Below are 19,724 nucleotides of genomic sequence, written 5' to 3' on the forward strand. Positions count from 1 at the left end.
GACCACAGTCACAGGACTTTATTTACAATATATGGCTATAATTGCTCTACTTTCTTATTAGCTATCATCCTAGTCTCTTACCGCGCTTAACTTATAAACATTATCGTGGGCGCGTACGTCTAGGAAAAAACGTGGAATGCGTAGTGTTCGGTACGGTCTGCCGTTTCGGGCACCCCCTGGGGCCGAGGGGCCCGCTGTACTTTGGGCACAGGCTTCTGCTGGCGGTGCCTGGCCCACTCTGAGATGCTCCCAGTTGCGTGAGGCAGGATTTCCAGAGCTCCGGTCGAGAAGAACGTGGACTCTTCTGACCTGGAACCAAAATCCAACGGATCAAGAATTGGTCACCGAGGACGGAAGGGATGGGCAGGGGCGATGGCAGCTCTTCTCTGGATACGTCGCTTTCACGTTCGACGTCCTAGCTCTAGACAGGGCCCGTTCTCCCTCCTCTTAGCCAGCCGCAGTCTGTAAGGCTTCAGGGGTCTCCGCTTTTGTGAGCTGATGTGAAACATCTCTACGTGGCATCTTCTTCTCTCCCTAAGTCCTTCAGAACTCAGATACTCTTGTTGAGTCTTCTTACTTTTTTCTTTTTTTAAGTTTATTTGTTTTGAGAGAGAGAGCAAGGGAGGAGCAGAGAGAGAGAGAGAGAGAGAGAGAGAGAGAGAGTCAGTCCCAAGCAGGCTCCTGCTGTCAGCACAGAGCCCAAAGCGGGGCTCAAACTCACAAACCATGACATCATGACCTGAGCTGAAACCAAGAGCCGGACGCTCAACCTACTGAGCTCCCGGGCGCCCCAGTCTTCTTTTTTTTTGTTCAAAAGCAAATCACAGGCCCAAACCAGGGCTTTGTGCCTGACCTAGCTGCAACCTCCCCCAGAAATGCAGCTTTAACCGGTTGTCAGGAGCCCTGTAGTCAGTAGAGTCTGCCACTGGGTCCTCCCCAACCCCAAAGGACCCCGGCCCTTACAGGTAGGGAAGCTGATCTTGCTGCAAACAATCCTTTTCTTTCGCTAATGTACCTCTTGCCCCCACTGTCCTTCCTGTAAGAACCTTCCACTCTGTGCAGCCCCTCTGAGCTCCCTCTACTTGCTGCATGGCATGCTGCCTGAGTCCTGAATCGCTCAACAAAGGCAGTTAGATCTACCAATTCACCCGCTTGAATTTTGTTTCTTAACACCCTCCTGCAACACAGTTCTTTACTTGCACCGGTGCCCTGAGAATCGGTGCTCCGTTTTACCGGGACTTGACTGGAAACACGGGCGGTGCGGGCCAGATTTGAGCGTGATGCTCACTTAGTTGTCAGGACCGGTCACCAGAAGTTACTCTGGTTGACTTAAGGAGCCGAGGCACACAGCTGGCAAAGAGCTGGGAAGGTCACCTCCAGCAGGCCGTGGAGCCTCAGGGTAGTTCTGAAACCTTGGGATAAAAGGAATTTGCTCAAAATCATTTAGCAGATGACACCAGTGCGTTACTGGCTTCCTGGCCTCATCAGAACAACAAACGATTGGACTTTGTAAAAAGTCCAATCTGGACTCCTGATGGAAACTTCTAGCAAAGTGAACTCAGGAAAGCCGGCTCGGTGTATTAACATTCTTGCTACACCTATGGAAATAATCCCGCCAAGTGACCAACCAGCCTTGCTTATGATCACGAATCATCCTTGTTTGAGCTTATGTTTTATCCAAAGCAGAAAAACAGTAAGAAAACATATGCTCTGGGGTGGAAACCGCTCTGAGTGCAGCAAGGCCTCGGCCCCCACGGCCCGCCTCCTGCCCCACAGACCTGCAAGTGGAGGCGTGCTTGCAGTTTACGAGGTCAACCCACGGTTTCCCTGACAGCCCCTCCCCTTAGAAAAACCAGATCCGGGGGTGCCTGGGGGGCTCAGTCGGTTGAGCGTCCGACTTCGGCTCAGGTCATGATCTCACGGTTCGTGGGTTCGAGCCCCCCGTCGGGCTCTGTGCTGACAGCTGGGAGCCTGGAGCCTGCTTCGGATTCTGTGTCTCCCTCTCTCTCTCTGCACCCCCGCCCCCTGCTCTCGCTGTCTCTCTCCCTCTCTCAAAAATAAACAAACATTAAAAAAAGAAGAAGAAGAAGAACCAGATCCAGCTCCACTCGCAATTCAGTGTCTTCATTCTGCAACTCGTGACTGGCCCTTTCCTGGGAGCTGGCTGTCACTACTGAATGACAAGAAAGCCCCAAATCTGTATCTTTTTTCATAGGTGTCCAAGAGCCGTATTTTGCCTCCTTCTGGAAACGACCCTTCCAAGCACCTGATTAAAAACGTCATTTTTTCTGCCCCCGATGGCGCTGAACATCAGAAAGGAGACTGCACAACCTGACCGGCAGGACCTGTGACCGTCTGGATATTTCACGCCGAGTGACGCAGCGGGAGAATGGACGGCGCACACGGTGAGGAAGGGAAGGAGAATCGGGCAAGATTTTAACACAAAAATCGTGGTTCTTGGCAACTACACATATATTTAGAAAGAACGTTAATAAGTTGGTATGATAAGGCTGCTAAAGGAACAGGTTCAGAAGTAAAATTCAACACGTTTGAAAATGACTAAAAAATCCTGAAACTCTCCTAAACAACGTGAATGAAACAGAAGACCTGAGTCCATAATGGCAGAGTATGTGGACATTAATCAAACTGACAACGCTATCCCTCAAAACCTTTGCAACGTGGCAAAAGCAACACTCAGATGGAAGATTCACACCTTAAAAAATGCAATCACTAAAAAGAATCAAGTACATGTTAAAGAAATCGGGAAAAGAATAATCAAACAAACACAAAGGAAGGAATGAAGAAACGTGAAATGCAAACTCGCAAAGACACAGGAATCCGGGGCGCCTGGGTGGGCCCTGTCTCCCTCTCTCTCTGTCCCTAACCCACTTGCATTCTGTCTCTGTCTCTCTCAAAAATAAATAAACATTAAAAAAAATTAAAAAAAAAAAAAGACACAGGAATCCATCCACTGGCGGGAGGGAGGGAGGGAGGGGGAGGGGAAGAGGGAGAGATAGAGAAAGAGGGGGAAGGGAGAGAGAAAGAGGGAGGGAGAGGGACACAGAGAGAGAGATGAATGGAGAGAGGGAGGGGGAAGAGAGGGAGAGAGATGGAGAGGGAAAGAGACAACATGGGCGAGAGACTGAGGGAGAAAGCAGGAGGGAAAGAGGGGGGCGGGGGGAGAGGAGAGAGATTCCCAGCAGGTCTAATGAGATCTCCAGAAGAGATCAGAAAGAAGGGAAGAACATTTAAAGAAACAATGGCTAAAAATTTCAAAGAATGGGAAAAACCAACAAACCACAAGTCTTAAGATTAAAAAAAACAATCCCATTCCTGAGCAGGTTAAAGTAACACCCGCCCACTCCCGCTCAGACCCAGGCTGGCGTCACAGGAGAAGAGCAGCCAGAGGGAACAGGGACACCCCCCCGCAACCCCCCAAGGAAGGGGCTTCACCGGCCAAGGGCCAACTTCTTCAAAGACAGAGAAACACCCGCTTTGGAAAGGTTAGAAGAAAATGCCGACATGGAATTCTTTCTCCAGCCAAGCCATCATTCTAGACCCTGGTTCAAAACAAAATGTGGGCCGCCAGGGAGAGGCTCCAGGAAGGTGTGGCCACAGGCGTCAAGGAGCCCCTGGCAGGCGGAGGCAAAACAACAGAAGATCACCGCTTCTGTTTCCAACGGGCTTTTAAACGTGCATGGAATTACGAAAAAGAAAGGTGAGGAACTATTTACTCACGTGTACCTGCTAAACAGTGTGGGGTCAGCAGGCCAACGAAAGCCTCATTTGTCCTTTTTTAAACTTTTTCCAAGTGTTTTTATTTATTTTTGAGAATCCCAAGCAGGCTCCAGGCTCTGAGCTGTCAGCACAGAGCCCGACGCAGACTCGAATCCACTAACCATGAGATCACGACCCGAACCGAAGTCCAGACGCTTAACCGACTGAGCCACCCGGGCGCCCCAAATGTTTATTTTTGAGAGAGGGAGAAAGAGAGCACATGTGCAAATGGGAGAGGGGCAAAGAGAGAAGGAGACACAGAATCCACAGCAGGCTCCAGGCTCTGAGCTGCCAGCACAGAGCCCGACGCGGGGCTCGAACTCAACGGACTGTGAAATCACGACCTGAGCTGAAGTCCAGATGCTTAACCAACGGAGCCCCCAGGCGCCCCTGTCCTTTTTTTTTTTAGCAAATCACTTCTGGACGAACAACAAGTTCAACAGGAAAACGACACGATGAGGCATCACGCACTGGCAGCACACACGCACACACTGGAAATCGGAGTTAAACGACGATGCGTTTTCCCTGAGTGGACAGGCACAAACAGCTCCGAACGAGCACGGCGTCTTGCGAGGCTGTGGTCGGACAAGCGCTTTCATTCACTGTTGGGAACGCACAAGACCCGCTTTGGCTGGAGGTGGGCTCGGCCGTCCGGGCCCCACGCGCCCTGAGAGGGCCGGTCCAGAGCTCGCGTGGCACGCGCTCCAGCGTGGGGCCGTGTGGGGGCTTGCACACTCACACCGTGATGGACGGACGGGCGCCCGGCATCGTCTCCGGGCCGCGGGTTGGCTCAGGTCAGTAATCTGTGCCTTCCTGTAGGAATTAACACCTCCCTGCACACACTTACATCTTCGCAATGAGCAAACAGCCTTTTTATAATCAGAACACACAAGAACTCAGGGGAAAAGGTCAGGTATGAAAGGCTCCAGGCTGTGTGACTCCACGTGCCAGGCACCCTGGGAAAAGGCAGAGCTGTGGGGACAGGACAAGGATCCAGGGCTGCCGGGGTGGGGGAGGGACGAGCAGGCGAAACGTCCCTGCACGAGGCTTCCGACAGCACCGCGGCAGGTGCGTGGGCAGGCTGTGCGCGAGGGGCGGGCACGCGGACAAGCTCTGGACCTTCCCGGCGGTTTTGCTGCGATCCTGCAACTGCCCCCAAAGCAAAGTCTTTACAACAGCAGTGGATGTGAAGATTCTTGCAGATGACCCCTCGAGGAGCCCCGGGCTGCGGGGACGGGGACGGGGTGCTTGCCACAGGCAGCTGAGGGAGGACACGCCCCGGGGCGGGTGCAGGCGGGGCCGAGGGGGTGGGGTGGTCTGCAGAGGCACCCGGAAAAGCGCCTGGAAACCACGGGAGACAGATGATGCCACCTAGGCTGGACTGTCTTGTGTTATTCATGCTGTTAAACGATGATAAGACATTTTTGTCACAGTTGGTTTACACGCCACCTGTATTTACGCGCCAGATAAATCATCTCTGTAAAATAAATGCAGACAGACCAGTCTCGCCTAAAGCCTTTGCCATGAGGTCCAAGCACCCCTGTGGGAGAGCAGAAACCCCACCACCCGCATGGTTTGGGGGAAGATGGCCTTCCCAGAAGGAAGCAAGCTGAGAGCGTTTGGTATAGCTGCAAATTGCAAACAATACAGAAGTATTCAGAGAAAAGTCCCAAAATCTCATTCGGTAGCTTCCTCCCCAAACCGCGGAGAAACGGATACGCTTCTTCGCAGCCCTCCGTCTATGTGCGTGCACAGTCACACGCACGCGCACACACCGTCTCCCGTGTGCCCGCCTGCTGACACAGACACGCTCTCCGGCGGTGGCTTCTGTCCGCAAACGGCTTGTCCAGGCGGCATCTGCCCAAGAGGGGTCAGTTGGCCCGGTGGTGCACAGACGACACCGGACCCACGATGAGAATAAGCGTTAGGAGCTTTGGGGGTGACCTGGCACCGCCACCTTTTTATTGTATTTGCCAAAGTATCACCCGCAAAGGACTGGAGTCGAACGGCGGAAAAGCCAGCTCTCCGCCCCACCTGGTTCGATTGCGGGTGGAGGCAGCACCCTGTGGGGGTGACCTGCAGGGAGCCCAGCAGCGCCCCAAGCTCTGGACTCCGGGGTCTGCGCTGTTCCCAATTACTTTCTCACCACAGCGAAAGTGCTGCCGAGAATATCCTGCACATACATCCTTTTCCCCCGTGAAGTATCTTTTAATTAGATTTTTAAGAGAAGCATTGCCGATTCAAAGGGCAGAATCGTAGAAAGACACAGACGCAGTCAAGTTGTCCAAAAGCTTCAACGACGAAGACCCCCACCGACACGCACGTGCCCCATGCTCCTCACTGCCAAGTGACACTGCTCGATCTGAGGTTCGGACTCAATGCTGACTTCAGTGGCTTCCTCAGACTCCTGAGGCCACGTGTCACCCGCACCCTCATCAGCTACGTGCACTTCTCCTGGGACTGGCCATCTGGGCCCTTGCGTGTGATCTGTAGACACCTGTTTTAGGGATCGATCCTTTCCACCCGTCAGACACGTCGAAAACATCTCCCTTTGTCTGTGTTCGCTGCGTCTTTTCCCTAGAGACGTTTAAATGTACCGTCACAGCGGTCGATCTTTGCCTTCCCCCGCCTATGGGGTAGTTTACTTTTTATCCTTGTTTAGGGAAGCCTTTCTCCATGCTTAGGGTTGCTGCAAAGATGAGCGTAGGTAATATGTGCACAGACGATGGGGAGAGGGCAGCGTGGACTGAATATCGCACCACTGCTCACATGAAGGCCTCAGAAAACGAGGACAGCCACAGGTCCAGGAGAGAGCAGAGTGCTATGGGCCACCAGGTACCAGTCTATGGTGGCACTTTATGGGCTGGCAGCTAAATCCGGGCCATGCCGGCCGTCTTCCCTCGCCTGGAACGACGTGCCGTTAGTCTATCATTGGCTCGGAGCATATGATTTCCTTACTGGTTTGTTCAGAGACCTTATCCTGTACGCTGTGGCTTATGAAATGCCACTACTATAAATGAAGTCCTGCAGCGAACCCACGTCTAACAAATTCTCGCCAAAGCGGTATCAGTCTGAGTCTCACCGGCTGCAAGCGAAGCCCCGGGGTTCTGTGAGCTCACAGAACTCACAGTGGCTGCCGGGGCCCGTGCCGCAGGCTGGAACAAGGGCACGTCTCTTTCCAGCCCGGTTTCAGCACTGCCTGTCGGTCTCGGAACCCAGCACCCTCTCAGACACCTGTAGGCAGCTGGGCCCGGGTCGCAGTGCAGACACAGCGGCCGTCACTCGGAGAAGCCCAGCACAGCCGGCCCAGGAACACGGTGGCCCAGAAAGGCCGCCCGCTTTGCAGTATTTTTCTCACAAGTGCTGCCACAGGAACCGGTTCGTGGAAACCCCGTGGCAGCGTGAGGCTCTGCTCTGTGCCCGTGAACCCTGACCCCAGCTTCACTCCACAAGGGAGGCTTCTGTTCTCCCGCCTGAGAAGCCAGGCCAGGCCCTCCCCCGGCCCGTTCTCGCCGCAGGGCGGCAAAGCTTCCCCCCTTCCGGGCGGCAGGCCAGGAGAGAGCAGGTCTGTGAGGCCCCCGGCCCGCCAACCCCACGCTCACCTGGGCCGCGGCCCAGCTCCGCTCGGAGCCTGTTTCCTGTCTCCAGGAGCTGCTCCTTCTCCAGGCGGAGGCGGACGATTTCTCGGGCCGCCTCCTTCAGTTTCCTCTGGAGTCGGGGCACAGACGACACCTGTGGGGGCTGTGGCTTCTGGTCTTTGGTCCCCATGGGTCCTTGGTCTGCAGGGACCTGTGAACAAAGCCATAGGCAGAGAGCTTGTAAGCCCAGCCCTCCAGGTGGGAGAGGGGCAGGCTGGCCGCCCCAGAGCCCGCACCCCTGGGGAACATCCTTGCAGGATGAGACAGAGGAAGGGCCAGCGAGTCTTGACAATGAAATGGGGACCCCACATGCTGGAGGCCACCTCTTCCAGGAGTGGGGTGAACGAAGACCACAGACTGTGGAGACCAGGCCTGCTTCTGGCCTCTTGTGACCCCCACCGAGCCTGTACCTTTCCAGCGAGGACAATGAGGAGCCAGCTGGCACCCACACTCGGCCTCCGGGACTCACGAGGGCTGCGTGTGCACCAGGGTGACAGGCTGGGTGCACAGGTCATGGGCACCGGGGTCACCTGGCGTGGAGGGGCCGGCAGAGGCCTCCCTCTGCTCTCTTCCTTACTATCTGGACCCTGCGCTGTGGGGTCCCTGTGCTGGGTCACCACATGGCCCCGATACACGCGTGCAGTCCACTCAGAGGGGTGTTCAGAACGAGGCGGGGAGTAGAGAACGAGAGAGAGGGAGAGGAAAACATGTGTGCGGGCTGCCTCTGAGCCAGACAGAGGCCCAGGAGGAACTGGTGTCCAAGGCCCCTAGGGAGGCAGGTGGCCTACTTAGGCACGGCTGCTCCCTACACCCATGAAAAGCTGCACTGTGCCCCTGTCCCAGCCACACACGCTGGAGCCAGAGCGGGAAGCAGCCCGGAGTCCCTGGAACAGACCAGCACGCTCTGTCCTGGCCTCGTTTCCTGGTGTGCCTCTCCAGGGCTGGCGGGCATCTGTGCCCTCCAGTGGCCACTGTTCCTCAGGCAGCCCGAAAGCCTCTGGAGGGTGCCAGGCTAGTTCGGCAGGAAGAGAGGTCGGGGCGGGGAGACGGCCCGAAGCACTGAGGCCCCAGCACCCAAATCCACACCCTCTCCCCAGTGGCGGGACCCGGGCCTGCTCTCAGCCTCGCGGCACACCGGCCTCACCGACCTTCTCCCGAGAGCCCAGGACACGAGTGGGGCCCTCGGGTCTCTGGAGGAGCTGGGATAGACCCGGAGGAAGGGAGGACAGGGCGTGCCCTCCCCGGGAACACGGTGTTGGGAGTCACCTGAGCCACTTTACGTGAGGAAAGAGCAACCCTGAAAAGACACTTGCTCAGAGGCCTCAGGGAAAACCGACTTTCGGGAGCAGGTCTGCAGCCGGCAAGGCGGCCCCCTGCAAGAGCCCGGAGTCGAGCCCTCACCGGGGGGCCTGTGTCCAGGTTCTGGGGGGCCACACTTGCAAGTGGCCCAGCTCTAGCCCCCGTGGCTGCGTAGTGGGTTCTGCAGCCCTGTCCCCCAGCCGGGGGCCGTCCTGGGTTCCGTTTCTGACCCAACTGCTCTGATCTCTTTCTATGCTCTGCCCACGCCCACGACGTGACGCCTGTGACCACACATTCCGGGACTCGCGAGCGACTGCGGGCTGGGGCCCAGGCGGCTCCTCACGCCAGCCCCGTGGGTGTGCTCCCAGCATCCTGGCCAGGGAGGCGTCCCCGTGGGGACTCTGTTCCAAGGGCAGCGGCCGCCGGGTTCCACAGAGAAGCCCTTCGGAAGGCTGTCAGAGCAAGCCCCGACCCGGGGTGCAGAGGGGCGCTGGCCAGGGCGGCTGGCTCCCGCGGGTTCTCCTGAGGGTTGCCAAGGCTGCAGGCAGAGCCGGCGGGGAGGGCCGCCAGCCAACACTGCCCCCCAGTGGACCCAGAGCGTCCCTCCCGTTGTGCTCGGGGCTGGAGGGTCGTTAGGACTGGGAGGAAGGTTGGCAGGCACCCAAGGGCCTCAGGCGCTGGCCACAGAATGAGCAGGACTTGCAGCGTGGGGACAAGGAGAGGGTGGAGGCGGGAGGCTGGTCCCCCAGATGCGGAGGGGCCGGTGCACCGGGCAGCCGTCCTGAAGCAGACAGGAGAACGAGGCTGCGACGCAGCACCCACGACGCCTCGGTTACAAAGGGAGAGGGCAGCTTTCCAGGGGAGCAGCCTGCAGACGCTGCTCCCGAGGGATGTGCTCCCATCGGGGACGCGGGGACAGACGGGTGTTCCGGGCCTCGGTCAATCCCCCCGGGCCGGGGGTCACCAGAGACAGGACAGCTGCAGGGATGTGCAGGTGCCGGGCGGGCAGTGGTCTCTGCTGCCCTTGGGGAGGGTGACTGAGCTCTGCACGGTCCCTTGTTCTGGGCCGGGGGTGTGGGACCTGCCTCCACCCGGGAGAACGTGAGACTCGCACGGGAGCTACAAGGGCAGTGCCCTGGCGGCACCGGCCCCCCTGCTCCGTTGCCACCGGCCCCCTCACCTTACGGGTTGCTCCCTGATCCGCCGACAGTTAAGTTGGCGACATCAGGCTCCCTGACACCTGGATGCTCCAGTCCTTGCCTCCCCAAAACGGACGTTCTCTTCAAACCACGGTTTCGAACAACCGACGTTTACCCCGGATGCAACATTATGACCTGATACACAGGCCACGCACAGACCTCGCCAACCGTCCGGTCATGTCCTACACAGCTGGTTTCTCCCGCCCTGGGCACAGAGCCCCACGTGACAGCTGTCTCCCGGGTCCCTGCAGGCTCCTGACAGGCCGGTTTTAATGCGTCGCTCGTGGCTGCGGTCTGCGGCCAGGCTGTGACCCCCGGGCGCGGCTGGCTCGGAAGCCCAGGACACCCGTCTGTCCCCGCGTCCGCGATGGGAGCACATCCCTCGGGAGCAGCGTCTGCAGGCTGCTCCCCTGGAAAGCTGCCCTCTCCCTTTGTAACCGAGGCGTCGTGGGTGCTGCGTCGCAGCCTCGTTCTCCTGTCTGCTTCAGGACGGCTGCCCGGTGCACCGGCCCCTCCGCATCTGGGGGACCAGCCTCCCGCCTCCACCCTCTCCTTGCCCCCACGCTGCAAGTCCTGCTCATTCTGTGGCCAGCGCCTGAGGCCCTTGGGTGCCTGCGTCCTTCTGTCCCATCGCCCTGTTTCCGGGTCTCCGTGGTGGAGCCCACCACTTATCCTGCTTCCTCTCAGAGCGAGACACTCGGAAACGGGATCTCGGCACTGGGAGCGCTCAAGGCTCCGGGCCGCCAAGATGCTGGCGCTCCCGGGAGCGGCCCTCGTCTGGGCACCGGGACCGGCCCTAGGTTTCCTGTGCCTCGACTTCTCCCCAAGGTCACACGTGCTTCAGCCCCAGAATTCTGCCTGCCACGGAATTAAACATCTGGATTTTAAATGCTGCTGATTTGTAGGATCTCTTCCCCCTAAGCAAGCGGGATCCGCGAAGCAGGCGAGGGGCGTTATGGGAACCCCCACGCAGCCGACCTCGGGGCCGCGCACGGGCAGCATCTGAGATGAACGGTGGACACGGGGTGAGGGGGCCCGTGGCCGGGATGGCAGGAGGGCTGGCCCTCCGGGTGGTGTTTCTGTGTCCCGCCTCCCCTCTGGGCCGTTTCTCACACAGCTGTCCGCCCCGAGGCGCGTCCAGGCGCTTCCAGCGTTTCCACGCCAGCAGGGAGTGGACCCACCTTCCCTCCAGTCCTTCGGCGACGGACGTGGTCCCGGAGCCGAGTCCCACTCATGCTCGTCAGTGCCGCCCCTGGGACCGAACTTGGCACACATGAGGACTGTTGCCCTATACCACCGCGCCCGGAGCTCTGGGCGCTCTCTGGTACCACGGTACAGTCGTGACCGCGGGCCACCATATAACACAGGTAACCGCGGGAACCCCGGGTCCCCCCAGGTAACAGACAGTAAGGAATGCGCGCTCTCAACAGCATTTCCAAGAGCCTTCGGTGAGAAGGAAAGTGGCCGGTCTGTCAGATCTGTGGGGACGGCGTTCACGGCTCGGAACATTGCCTCAAACATGGAGCCACATGGGCACTGGCTGCGGAGGGCCTGACGGGGACCATGACGGGAACCCCAGTGACACCCACACGGGGCCCACTGCCACGTAGGGACGTGTAGGGACCGTGGCCTCAAGCACTCTGGGAAATCCTCACCAGGAAAACCCCCAATTTGCATTTCATTTCAGGGCTTCCCAAAGCCCTAGCAAGAGTCAAGGACTCCCTTTTAGGGGAAACAGAAGAGCCCTCTTCACGCGTGCGGGTTTCCTACGCTGGCCTTAAGTGGAGGGTCCCAAGGCCCGGAGGCCTGAGGTGGGGCCGCACCCCTCCGGCACCGTGTCTGCCGAGGACCAGGCCCGACTGTGAGAGCGGCCAGTTGGAAGAGGGGGACGGTGGGGCGGGGTACCCACCTGCCTCGCAAGGGCCACCTGGTCCAAGGCTCGTGACCGCCAGTGGCTCCCGATATGCTCCTCGAGCTCAGCCACCTGCTTCTGCAGCTCCAAAGCCTCCAGGTGCACTTGGCCCACCTCGTGCTGGACGGTGTCCGCGACCAGGGGTTTCTGCAGCACCTGGGGGGCCGTTTCAGGGGCAACGTTAGGAGGGGTGCCGGCTCCAGAGGGCAAGAGGGCAGGGAAGCAGGAGAAGGGCAGAGGCGCAGAGCAGAAACTATGCGAAGATCAGAAAGGAACACGTTTGTCAGTCTCTCCTCTCTGGCTTAACGCAGTGGCCACGCAGGCCTGTGCCCCACCCGTCCCCTGCAGGGTGGACTCGGGCACCTGTGGCGGAGCCTGCACTGGACTCCAAGGCTGGGTGGGGAGCATCCAGGCCGGGAACTGCCCGGGCGGAGGCAGAGGCCCAAAACCCTCTTCCTGAGCCTAGTACAGGTGGAAACAAACACCTGCAGGCAATCCGGGGCCTGGGAGGGGGAGGTGGGGGGTGGGAGGGGTGAAGCCAAGGCTGTCGAGAGGAGGTGACTGACAACTGGGGAGCAGACAGAAGGCAGGAGTGCACGGAAGGTGAAGAAGGGGAGTGCCAGGCGTGCGCGGCAGCTTTGGTCGCCACAGGGCAGCCGTGAGGTCCCCAAAGTGGGTCTCTGGCCAGAGCTCCGGGCCCAGCCCCTCACTTTGGCAGCTTCTCTGGACAACATCTGTCCTCCTGCTGATACAAGGAAGGAAAAAGGAACCAACGGACAGAATGGCACCTCTCTACACTGACTTTCCCACTTTATTCTCAGGAAGATAAAAAATATTGTGTTCCTATTCCAGGAACTCCTACAGCGAAGTCCTGGTGAGTATCTTATTCTTTGAATTTGTCACATACGCATCAAAGAAGGTGACCGTTGGACAGACGCTGTTAATTAAAATAGAAACAAAAACCACTTTGAAGTGGACATTTTTCCTCACAATAATCCTATGCTCTCTACCAAAAGAAAATTAAAGCTTTAAATGCTTATTTCCTGCTTGTAAAGTGTGTGCACGCCTGTGTGTGAAACTGCAGCAGTGGGCAGAACGGGAAGCAGCAAGGACAGAGCGTCCCGAGACCCCTCCCCTTGCGTGCGTACGGAGGTCCGTCTGAATATACAAGGTGGTGTGATTCACGTATTTACAGACTCCAAGGACCATGTGAAATTCCCTCTTTCTGTTGCCTCACGAAGAACATATCCACACAGAAGGCGACGGGGCGGCCCGGCACCAGAAGCATAAGCAGGAAGAAAACACAGACAAGACCAGGAATCGTAAAAACTAAAAACCTGTGCTTCAAAGGACCCTGTCAAGAAAGTGAAAAGACAAGCCTGAAAATGGGAGGAAAAATTTACAAACTGGACATCTGATAAGGGACTAGTATCCAATGTACACAAAGGACTCTTCGAACCCAACGATAAAAAAGACAATCCAATTACAAATGGGCAAAGGATTTGAAGAGACGTTTTTCCAAAGAATGCACACAAATGGCCAATAACTCCATGAAAAGATGCTCCGCATCATCAGTCGTCAGGAAAAATGCAAATCAAAACCACTGTGAGGTATCATTTCGCCCCACTAGATCGGCTAGAGTCAAAAAGACAGAAAATAGGTGGTGTGAACCAGGACGTGGGCCGCCGGAGTCCTCACGCGCAGCCAGAGGGACACCAAACGGTGTAGCCGCTCGTGAAAACAGCTCGGTGGTTCTTCAGAGTCACCATCGACCCAGCAAGTCCACTCCTACACACGTACCCCAGAGAATTGAAAGCAGGGGCTTGAACAGATGCTCGGACACCATGTTCACAGCAGCGTTCTCCACAAGTGCCAAGCGTGGGAGCAGCCAAGTGTCCATCGGAGGACGGACGGTGTGGGAAACACAGCGGTTTATCACCCCGTCCCTAGAAGGCGTGAGCACTGGTTTACGCTACGGCCCGTGGGTGAGCCGCGAAGACATGAGGCCGAGGGAAATGAGCCAGTCACGCGAGGGCAGATTCCGCAGACCCCGCTCACGGGAGAGTCGTCCAGCTCCCGGAGGCAGGGCAGACGTCCCCGGGGGAAGGGATGTGGGGTCAGTGTTCGATGGGGACGGTTTCTGTTTGGATGACGAAAAAGTTCTGGGAACGGACAGTGGTGATGTTTATACACGTTGTGAATGTAGTTAACGTCACTGAACGTACGCTTGAAAATTGTACACTTTGTGTGTATTTCACCACGATAAAAAAAAACAACTCTAAAAAAAGAGAAATTATGAATCTGTAGCAATAAAGCACGGCTGTGACCCTGGCAACACGTGTGACAGGGCAGAACTTGCGTCCCAGGAAACAGTGGGCGCCGGCCAGCCTGACTGAAAGGGCCGGGCCTCCGAGGCGTCTCCCGCCACACCAGGGCACCCCCCACGCGCTCTGGCGTGTCCCGAGGGGGCAGCAGTCCTGCGTGGGCTCCACTGTGGGCGCTGCACCTCTGGACTTTCCTCTCGGTGACCGGGCCTGACTGTGCGCACCTTGCTGGGGACATGTTATCTCACAATAACCCCTTCCTGGGAGGGAAACTGAGGCACAGAGACGCCAAGAGGTCCAGCCAAAGACCCGCCCAGCCCAAGTGTCAAAGGGGAGGCCATACCTTCTGCCTGAGCCGGGCCACCAGGAAGTTCAGGAGACGTGTCCTGTTTCTGAGCCTCCCGAGCGCTAGACCCATGGGTGTGCCATCGGCCGGCACGGCTCCTCCTGCAGAAAGAGGGATTCTGTCAGGTTCAGGTCTCCTTCCCTTGGGGAAGGTTCCGGTCAACTGCCCTCTTTGGGGAGTAGACGTCTGTGCCGTCCAGGGCTGGGGACGCTTACTGTCACCGTGTGTCCACCCGGAAGTGAAGATCCCCTAGGACTGAGTGGAAGGCACGTGGTCCCAACACAAACTGAGAGGCGCTGGCGACCGATGACGTATAACCCTAGTATCGAGAGAGCAAGAATCTTTGCAGGAAAACAGTGGAAGCTTACCACCTAATGTCTGCAGAGGCCAGTCTGCACCAGCCTCCTAGTCATCTGGGAATTAGAAAAAATGTTCCTACAACCCAGAGGTCAAAGAAAGAATCAGTAGAGGTAAGAAATTATTTTGGCCTGAGTTATCATTAATACAACGCTTACCAAAACTTAATGAAGGGATTGAAAACTGTCCTTTTATTTATTTTTTTTTTTTTCAACGTTTTTTATTTATTTTTGGGACAGAGAGAGACAGACAGAGCATGAACGGGGGAGGGGCAGAGAGAGGGAGACACAGAATTGGAAACAGGCTCCAGGCTCTGAGCCATCAGCCCAGAGCCCGACGCGGGGCTCGAACTCACGGACCGCGAGATCGTGACCTGGCTGAAGTCGGACGCTCAACCGACTGCGCCACCCAGGCGCCCCGAAAACTGTCCTTTTAAAAATGTTTATGGCCAGGGGCGCCCGGGTGGCTCAGTCGGTTGTGCGTCCGACTTCGGCTCAGGTCATGATCTCACAGTCCGTGAGTTCGAGCCCTGCGTCAGGCTCTGTGCTGACAACTCAGAGCCTGGAGCCTGCTTCGGATTCTGTGTCTCCCTCTCTCTCTGTCCTTCCCCTGCTCACGCTCTGTCTCTGTCTCAAAAATAGATAAAAACATTTTTTAAAAATTTAAGAAAATATTTATGGCCATAGTAGCTTTTTTTTTAGAAAAGAAGGGTGAAAAGTCAATGAGCTGAATAGCCATTTCAAAAACAAGAAGGCCAACTAAATAAAGTAGAAGAAAGGAAAGAATAAAGGTAATACTACATACTGAGAAAACAGAAAATAAATGTGTAATGCAGCTGGCTCCTTGAAAAGGCTTTTTAAAAGATAAATTCCTGGTAAGACTAAGGAAGAAAAAAAAAGTCAATAGAAACAACACAATCGATGAAAACACAGTCATTACTTTAGATCCTACAGGCTTTTAAAACTTTTAGGACAATACTATAGGCAATTTTATGCCAAATTTTCAAAAACTTAGAGGAACCGGATAATTTTCTAATAAAATATCAAAAAGTGACATGCCAAAAAGAAAATCTGGATCATCTTTTAACTGTGAAAAAAACTGAATTCACACTTTAAAACCTTCACACAAGGAAAATCCTAAACCAGGGGGTTCAGAGTTGAAATCTATTAATGGTTCAGGAAAAATTGACGTCTGTCTGACACAAACTTTTTCAGAAAGCAGAGAAATAGGGAACATCTTCCAATATATTCGAGGCCAGAATAACTGTGATCCCCAAATTTGACAATGAGCATCGTAAGAGAGAGTACAAACCAGCCTCACTCATGAACATAAACGTATTAATTCTCAAAACAACATTAGTACAAGGATGTATCACATGTTGGGTCCATTGCAGAACTTTAAGTCTATTTAACACTCAAAACCCAGCGCAAGCCTGCTGTTTGGACAAGACCATGAGCGTGTGCCCTGTCCCTCTCCTTCCTGGAAGCTGAAAGCCCAAAGCGACTCTGAGGGTGCCCAGAGGGCGAGGGTGGGGCCCGAGGCCAAGGGCGGTGAAGGGTGGGAGGGGGGGCGGGGGAAGGAGGGGGGGTGTCTCAGGGGACGCTCTGCCACGGGTTCCTGAACTTCCTTCCTGTGTTTCCGGGCTTTGGTGCCAGAGCAGCCACAAGCCAGAAGCACCAGGAGCCCAGACGAGGGAGACTCCGCTGGTGCGGCCCATACAGACAAGGGCCCACCCTGCACCACGCGGCCTGCACCCCTCCAGGGAAGAGCATGTGGGGAGGATTGCAGAGAGGGGGAGTGAGAGAAAGGAATTCCTTCAATCTGCCCACAGAGTCCCTGAGGGGCCCGCATGGAAACCAGGCAGCATCCGGACAGCCAAAGCTTTCAGAGCTGAGCTCTGTGGGGCCAGGGAAACCGCCCAGGACTTAACTGGGCTCGGGCGGCACCCGTGCAGGCACGGCAGAACAGCAGGGCAAAGACTCTGGAGAGTAAGTGGTCCTTCAGAGCCAGCCCAAGAGAGCGGGCCAGGATACAGACGAGCACTGTGCCCCAGAGAGGTGGGGGGCCTGCTAACACAGAAGTGGAGTAAAACCGGCGTGGTAAGGGTCGGAGGGTCCGAGCACCAGAGTCTGAAGTTACTCATCACGCCGATAACCAGGAAGATCTCGACACAATGAGAAAAGACAACGCTGAGGGGGACACAGACGTCGGGATCATGGGGTCATGGAATAAGCAGGCCGGATGAGGAACCGTGCAAGCTGACTCACTGTTAAAACGGTAGAAAAAGAAAAGTTTTAGAGGAATAAAAGGTACAAAGAAAACAAAATGGAAATCTTGAACGGAAATCGAAATAAAAGTCCCCCCAGTGGGCTCAGAGCAGCGCTGAGAGGACATGGGCCTGGCGAGCATGGAGACAGACGCAGGGATCACCTGCCTGAACAGCAGAGAAAACGCACTGGAAAAAGGAACAGAGCCACAGAGACCCTCGGGAAAAGAACAGAAAAAGCTAGCATTTTTGTCAACGGAGTCCCTACGGGAAAAAAGAGCATAGAGCCGAAAAAACGCTTAAAGAAATGATGGTTGAAAACATCCCAAATTTGGCAAAAGACAATCACCTTAGATTCAATGCCAAACAGGATAAGCCAAAGAAGCGTGTGCCCAGACACATCATCATCAGACTTCGGGCACGAATGACAGACTCTTGAAAGCAGGTGGACAGAACAGGTGTGTGGCTTGTGGGAGACAAAGGTTTGGGCAGTAGAAGCCTTCTCAGCCGGAAGTGGCACGATTATCTTAAGGGTTGAGAGCTGAGAACCGTCAACTCCTACTTTCATACCAGAGAATAGATTCTACAGGGACACAGGTGAAAAAGGAAAACCAGAGAGCTTGTTATCAGCACATCTGCCGTAAGAGCTGATGACAGGGAGGCTAGAACCTCGGGACTCAAGGACACACACAAAGGGCAAACGTCCAGGTGAACGTCACAGATGCTCCCTTGTTGTTGTTTTTTTTTTTTTTTTTAATATATGAAATTTATCGTCAAATAACCTTGGTTTTTTTTTTTTTTTTTACTGTTTATTTTGAAAGAGAGAGAGCATGCAAGCAAGGGAGGGTGGAGAGAGAGGGGGACACAGAATTTGAAGCAGGCTCTAGGCTCTGAGCTGTCAGTACAGAGCCCAATGCGGGGCTCGAACTCACGAACCATGAGATCATGACCTGAGCTGAAGTTGAACACTTAACCGACAGCCACCCAGGTGCCCCAATACTTATTTAGTTTTGAGAGAGAGGGGGAGAGAGAGAGAGAGAGAGACAATGTGAGAGCAGAGGAGAGGGGCAGAGAGAGGGAGACACAGAATCAGACACAGGCTCCAGGCCCCGAGCCGTCAACACAGAGCCCAATGGGGGGCTCGAACTCACAAACCATGAGATCATGACCTGAGCCGAAGTCAGACGCTTAACCGACAGCCACCCAGGCGCCCCTCCTCTTAAGTTTTTTAAAATTATGTTTGACAATTTGGGACACCTGGGTGGCTCAGTCGGTTGAGTGTCCAACTTTAGCTCAGGTCATGATCTCACGGCTGGTGGGTTCAAGCCCCGCGTCGGGCTCTGTACTGACAGCTTGGAGCCTGGAGCCTGCTTCAGATTCTGTGTCCCCCTCTCTCTCTGCCCCTCCTTGGCTTGCATTCTGTACTTCTTTCTCTCTCTCTCTCAAAAATAAACATTAAAAAAAATAATAAAAAATAAATAAATAAATAAATAAATAAATAAATAAAATTATGTTTGACAATTAAAAGCAAGCATGCTAATCCTGACTGAAGCAGTTCTCCACATAGGAGAGGTGATGTTTACGACAGCAACGCGGGCACGGGGCCTAACGGCAGGAAGATGGTGCTGACGGGAGCTGGCTGCGAGAGGTCACATGGCCGTGCTGTGATCCCTGGGGCCCAGACAGATACACTCAGAAACAACACATACATTAAAATGGAACACAAACAATGTTCGGATGACCCACAGGCACAGGAAAGAAGACACCTGGGCCAGAAAGCGGGCAGGAAGCGGCTGCTCAGATCAACACGACAATAACTATAAAGCGTGGATGATATAAATCCTATCAGTTAAAAATATTAGCAAATGAGAAAAAAAAATTAGCAAAATGGGGGTGTCTGGGTGGTTCAGTCAGTTGAGCGTCTGACTCTAGATTTCAGCTCAAGTCACGGCCTCACGGCTTGTGAGATCGAGCCCCGCATCAGGCTCTGTGCTGACAGCATGAAGTGTGCTTGGGATTCTCTCTCTCTGCCTCTTCCCTGCGTGTATGCACTCTCTCAAAATAAACATTAAAAGAATGAAAACCGTAACTGAAAAAAAAATTTTTTTAATTAGCAAAATGGATTTTAAAAATTGACCTGCCTATATGCTGCCTACAAGAAATTCATTTCAAATGTGATGCTGTAGCAAGATTCTCGCACAGAGAGTCTGACACCCAGGCTTTTCTTTCCGGGAAGCAACTTTATTTGTGCTAGCACTGTTCAGTTGGGTTTGTACCCGAAGAAATGAGCCCCTGAATGCCACGTGGCATAGTTTTTACATATTTTCTACTTCTTTGTCTCCCATATATGGTAACATGCAAACATGCACTCTGATTAAGTGGTCTCATGTTACAAGGTCATGAGGGATTTTGTCATGTACACACATAGCCAGGTTACCTTGAGGTATTTTATTTTTCCTCAGGAAGGGGACTTTACCACAATATAAGGAGTTAAAAGTTAAAGGATTATAAAGATACACCAAGCAGACTCTAATCAAAAGGAAGCTGGAGTGATGTGATTAACACTAGACAGAGCACGCTTTAGAGCACTGTACCCCTAACAGGTA

General features: G+C 54.9%; 1 protein-coding gene across 5 annotated transcripts in view; it reads right to left on the reverse strand.

The window, feature by feature from the left end:
- The window catches only part of CCDC57 (coiled-coil domain containing 57), a 102,358-nt gene that overhangs the window by 39,295 nt on the left and 43,339 nt on the right, over window positions 1–19,724 (reverse strand). For 3 of the 5 annotated variants that reach the window (XM_078437979.2, XM_078437978.2, XM_078437980.2), the window contains exons 14-16: window positions 14,493–14,596; window positions 11,823–11,981; window positions 7,380–7,566 (exon numbers count right to left, since the gene is read on the reverse strand). In XM_078437979.2, coding sequence (XP_078294105.2) covers window positions 7,380–7,566; window positions 11,823–11,981; window positions 14,493–14,596 — 450 coding nt within the window. Of the gene's footprint in view, window positions 1–81; window positions 584–7,379; window positions 7,567–11,822; window positions 11,982–14,492; window positions 14,597–19,724 lie in introns of all 5 variants that reach the window. The other 2 variants (XM_078437981.2, XM_078437982.2) reach the window with 1 other exon arrangement.

The sequence above is a fragment of the Panthera onca genome, chromosome E1, assembly GCF_046562875.1.
Source record: "Panthera onca isolate mPanOnc1 chromosome E1, mPanOnc1 haplotype 2, whole genome shotgun sequence".
Lineage (NCBI taxonomy): Eukaryota > Metazoa > Chordata > Mammalia > Carnivora > Felidae > Panthera > Panthera onca.